We start from the raw sequence: 5828 nt of genomic DNA, 5'->3' as shown, positions 1-5828 counted from the left end.
ATCTTGGCAAGCAGACAAGACAAATAACCTCAGAAGAGAACGAATCTGTCAGACTCTTTAATGTTTACTGAAAGAGAAACAGAATTATTTTTAACGCATACTAAACTACACTTATCATAGAGCAGAGTGAATCTCTCTAATCCCTCTATTTCTGGGTCTGCCAAGTCTGTAAATGACTTTTTTCCCTTACCAGCAGGTTTGAGTGTTACACTTTCCAGTACCCCACATAAATGACAATACTGAAATAGCACTAGTCCTTGATATAGTGCTACTGTGTGTATAACCTTGATACAGCACCCACAGAGACTGAGCCTGTATACTTCTATACTTTCCAAAATGAGGAAACAAAGTCAACAAGTCTTGCCCTCCATACCATTTTACAAAGCTATTCTAATCAAATACGATGCCAGTGGAACTTAAGAACAAGATTTTGAATCACAACACAATTTTGCATTTCCAACATACGTGAGACCCTCCAACTGGTATGTTGCACAATAGTATGGAGGATCATAAATGAAAAGGAATCAGGGCTTGAAACCAAACATTCCTGTGCAGATCTCAAGAGACACCTAACAGAATGCCTTGGACAACAGTTGTTATGCCATTTTGTAATACTCATAAGGAGAAAAATAGCCCATGAGCCTACAGAAGAGGGACAGAGTTAGCAAAAACCACTAGTAAAAATCACAAAATTACTCTCAAGAGAAAGAGACCACATACGAAGCAGCTAAGAAAAGAAAAGACTTGCAAGCCACATTCAGAAATAAAATCTGCTTTTCAAGTAGATGTTCTGGAAAAGCATTCTTACTCCCTGTGCTATTAAATTCAGACCATATTAGCTATCAGTATCTGCATACTTTATAATTAACTCATTAATTGCTGAAAGGAAGGGAATGAATCTCCATTACTCCAGCAAGCCTGGTGGAGGAGAATAAAGCACAACACAAGTTATCAAAACATGCGTTGCATATTTTCAGAAGTCAAGATCGAAGTGTACCGTCTGGAGTTAGAACAGATATATAAGATCCCTTTATATGAAGCATTTAATTTTAAATATAAAATCAAATAAACACAGCCCCAGGTATATATATCCCCATGAGAGGTCAAATCCATAATGTGAAGGCCCAAAGACTGCCACCACTCGAATTACAAGAGCAAGCACTTCCCTCGCCACGCAGCAGCCAAAGACTGCACAGAAACACATCAGTGCAACACTGTATTCAAAAATCCAGAGGTCAGTTCTGACCACTGTAAGGAAGCACCACTTATCAACTGATCACTGGCAGGCTTCACAATGCAGAAGAGAAAAGTGCATGCAGCTGACACACAGAATATCCTCCTCGTCCAGCACAAAGGTAGGTCTGTGCTTCACTCAAGGTTCAGTTCTAGGGTTCTACCTCCTCCCGAAAAACTCAGGTTTTTGTTACTCTATTGTTATCCATAACATTCCGTCTTGGATTCCGAGCACCATAACAGCTTTAAGATCTTTAAAGAGTGGCTTTTTTTTTTTTTTGTGGGGGAAAGAGGGGAAAAAATAAATTTAAAAAAAATTTATAATTTAAAAATAAAAACACACAAAAAACCAAACAAACCACTTGTCATTTGGAATAGACCAGAGAAACTTATTAAGTTTTGTTGGTTTTAATCTGCAGCTTCTTACACCAGAAGTAATATAGTCAAGATACCTCTGAATCAGGAAGACAGTGATGAATGAATTAACTCAGTTTTTAAGTGTTGCTTTGGCTGCTTTTTGCTCTTCAGAAAAAAAAAACAATTTAAAAAAGTTTCTGTTTTCCACAATTCTAACAGAAAAAAAACCAAAAATCCTTCTTACACCAGTTACCAGTTTGCCCTCCTCACTGAAATTTTTCATGAAACCCAAACCATCATTTGTTTATATTTCTGTTGTCTATGTGCTTCAGAAAAACTTGGGGAAACTGTGGAAGTTCAGATCTGCAAGACAGTATAAGCAAAAACAACTAAAGGCTTATACTTCAAATTCAGAATCATGGGCCATCTTTCACAGTATAACATTTATCTTTCCCAAACATCTTACATCTTTCACTGCCACCACCTTCTTGTGAGACAGTGCCAGACCTACACCTTACCCAGGTGTAGCAACTTACCTGGCTCAGGCTCTGAAGTCTTTATGAACATCTTAATCATTTCCTGTACTTCTGCACTTTCACAACTGTCTTTGAGGAACCTCTGCACTCTGAAATTCCATAGTCAAAAATGGTTGCACGATTCTGCCTCTATTTAGAAGAGAGATTTCACTGCATGTTTTCACCTGCTCTTTTATACACTGCCTCAGTTGTCACCCAGACTTTTAGATGCCCATAAGCTTACCTATTTTCTCACCTCAAAGTGTTTGGATTTTTCCCAGGAACCATCAACACTTCAGAATCAATCACTTCAAAACATTTATACGTTTCCCAGCTTAGGATTTTCCTGCGTTTTAAAACGTGAATAAAGTTCTCCCTTACAATATGAAAATCCAGTGGAAAACCACAAGAAATTGTTCAAGTAATTTTGCCCTCCCCCTCCATGGTTTTAAGAATAAAATATGGAGAAGAATCTGTAGTAATCTCCCACAGCAACACCTCTATGAAGTCGCATAGTTTCATTCTCGTAAGGAGTGCTGTAATTTTAAATGCAGCAAAGCTTACAGTACCTAAAGCTTTTGTATCTTCCACAAAACAGTAGTATTCTCCATACATAGCCCAGGAAGGAGCATATCTAAAAAGAATTCAGATGCAAAGCTAGCAACAACTTTTACTACTCAAGAGCAGAGCACTCCGGGTCCTCTGTATCTCCCTTCTACAACTGCTGAGTATACAAGAGAGGAGCAGAAATGGAAAATAATACACAGAGAGTCAGAGGTGGGACTTGACAACGAATCCTGTTGGGAATATGAGTTTTGAAATAAGTCAGTCCATTCTTGCAAAACAAAGTTGAGAAGGTTTGCTGCTGAGCCTCTGCCACTGCAATAACCATTCTGTTGCAATAGTCCGGCCTACCAGTTTTGATCAGCTCTTCTACATTTCCACTGCTGACTTTCACTTCCAGGGTCTATACTACTTTCTTTCTCTCTTCCTTTGCCTTGCCCCTGCTTATTCAGAGATCAGATTGCTTTAAGATGCTAAAGAGAAAAAGGATGCTTGTGTCTCGTCAGAGCGGATTTCCACACACAAAAACACGTTCCATACACCTGACCAGTAGCTATCTACTGTGTTCACACATCCATTTCTACCCACGGCAGTTCAAAGTCTAAAATGAATTTTAATGAGCTAAAACACATCCAATCTAACCTTTTTTAAAAATTCCATTTGAATAAGGACTAGTTGTACCTTACAAACCTTTGCTCATCAGCCTAGATGCAAGTCACACAGAAGGCAAAGGAAGCAGAGTGAGGAAGGAGTTAAGGCAACAGAGAAACTGAGGGCACTGGGAAAATCCTCAGGAGTTTGTTGCTGCCATTGTCACTTAACAAAGACAAATAACACAAATGCACTGGTGAACTGAATAACAGGGACCAGTAAAGTAAAGTTTACTCCACCAACACAAAATAAGGGGGCAAAAGAGCTGCAGATGTGTATCTTTTTCCCCGTAACTTCAGGTATTTAACAGCATTGCTCTTTTCAAACCTACCATGAACAGCAGTAGGTGTAAAACTAAGACAAAACACACTTTATATTTAGCTTGTTGTTCCAAAAACTCTGTCTAGAAAGAGGACATTTTTATCCTATTGCAAGCCCATGATGATTCATAAGCAACCTTAAATCCTTACAAAGGAAGATTTATTTTGCTCTGCCCACCGCTATGACAAATCTGTAGTTTAGCTTTCTTTACAGTAAACCCACTATCTGCATAATTTGCTGAAAAAGGGCATATTTAACTGAACAGCTTTTCGAAACATTACTCTCCTATTTTGCATTTACCAGAATCACACAGTAATATAAATGCTCTTCAAGAAAATAACTGTAAGGTATACTATACTGTTACAAATTTCATCAGCATGAAACAGGCAGTGGAAGTATTATACTACAAAAAGGTGTATTAGTAGTTTGGTAACATGTATATATATAGAGAGAGAGAGAGAGAGAGAGTGTGAGTGAAAATAAGCTGCTGAAATACAACCCTGGCTCAGTGAGCTAAAAATCAACCATACCCTGCTTAACTGGTACGGTTTTCAGCCAAATACCATATCCACATACAAGCGTGAGATGTAATAAAACCCCCAGTGGTAAAATCAAGATATCTACATAAGTAGGATCACAGCAAAAACAACAGAAATCTCCACTTTGAATGACAATGCCAGGGTAGTTGTAAACAGGGGCAAAGAGATGTCCACGGCATCCTGTGCACCAGTGGAACTCCTGTTGGGATCACAGACACCTGCAACTCTGTTCCTTTAATCCTAATATAAGTTTCCATTCACAAATATGGAAAAAAGGTCCAAAGTGGCTCATCAGTTTGGAGGGAGAAAAAAGTGAAGAGGAAAATCGTTATTAATTTCCAATACAGAAAATAATTTTTCTCCTTTGTGCATATTTTCTTGTACTAGCCTTATTGGTATAGGTTAGTTTTATGTACAATATACTTGGTTTGTAAAGAAACAGTTTGAAAAACAAGAATAAACACTCATATATTTGAGTATGTTGCTAAATCAACACACTAGAAAGACGAGTTTCTCAGTACATTTACCAGCTTTTTGCACATGCATAAATGTGACATTTCATGACTGAGTCTTTTTAAAAATTATGCAGTTAGGATTAAAATATATCAATTTAAAATGAAATTAAACAGCACATATTCACTAAAGGGCATGTTAAAAAAAATGGTAAAGACATAGCTAAATACACTGCCTCTCTTCCTCATCGACTCTGTGATAATGTTTTCGGATGTCAGCCTCTTAAAGAAGGGAAATGAGTAACTTAACCTCAACTTAGCACTAGGAAAGTGAAAAAATTAACTTACCTTTAACACTTTTTCTGTTCACATCAGCTCCTTTTTCTAGTAAATACTGAGCAATTTCTTTGTGGCCTTTGTAACATGAGATCATCAAGCAGGTATGCCCATGACGGTTTGATACTTCCAGGTCAGCTTTGTGCTCCACAAGATACTTTACTATTTCCAGGTGACCATCAAAACAGGCAGCTCTCAGCGGTGTTGAATTTGTCAGAGTTGTATTGTTGACGGATGCACCATGGTCTAACAGACACTGGACCACCTTCAAGTGGCCAGCCGCAGACGCTGCCCATAATGGTGGAGCCCCCTCAATGGTCTCACCATCAAAATTCACTGAACCACCAACTTCTATCGATGCAGAGCAATGATCTAACAAGTATTCCACCATGTCAAGGTGACCATAACGGGCTGCCATCAGGAGCGGTGTGGCACCGTTGGTTTTCTCTGACATCAGCAGGGCTACCTCTTCTCTTGTTTTGCTTGCCAGTAACTTGGAGAGGAGCCGAAGCTTGCCATCACGAGCTGCGTTGAACACTGCTGTCTTTAGATCCATTTAGTCTGTGCCTCTCTGCTTCTTGACAGATACACGTCTGCTTTTCTCAGAGTCAAAAGCTTACTGGAAACACACAGCCCAAACAGAGTGTGCCCAGCTTCTTCTCAGATCAGTTTCATCTAGATGGGACAACATGAAGATTCTCCGCAGGGTCCTGACAAAGCACAGGCTGTGCTTGTTATGAATCTACAAGAGAAAAGAATTATGGATGTTTTTGCCTCCCACAAGTAACCACAACTGTATTTCCTACAGCTATACCCAAACGGCTCGCTGTTGTGGTGCGCCGACGTCCTGCTGCCTTCCT

General features: G+C 39.1%; 1 protein-coding gene across 1 annotated transcript; it reads right to left on the bottom strand.

The window, feature by feature from the left end:
- Positions 1–4980: 4980 nt before the first annotated feature.
- LOC103779106 (protein fem-1 homolog C-like) lies at positions 4981–5615 on the bottom strand (the record flags this gene model as incomplete). Its single annotated transcript, XM_008946724.1, has 1 exon — positions 4981–5615. A coding segment is annotated over exon 1 (544 nt), but the record flags the coding sequence as incomplete, so codon positions are not given.
- Positions 5616–5828: the final 213 nt, after the last annotated feature.

Source organism: Merops nubicus, unplaced genomic scaffold (genome assembly GCF_000691845.1).
Source record: "Merops nubicus isolate BGI_N331 unplaced genomic scaffold, ASM69184v1 Scaffold54138, whole genome shotgun sequence".
NCBI classification, from domain to species: domain Eukaryota; kingdom Metazoa; phylum Chordata; class Aves; order Coraciiformes; family Meropidae; genus Merops; species Merops nubicus.
This window is presented reverse-complemented; position numbering and strand designations above follow the sequence as displayed.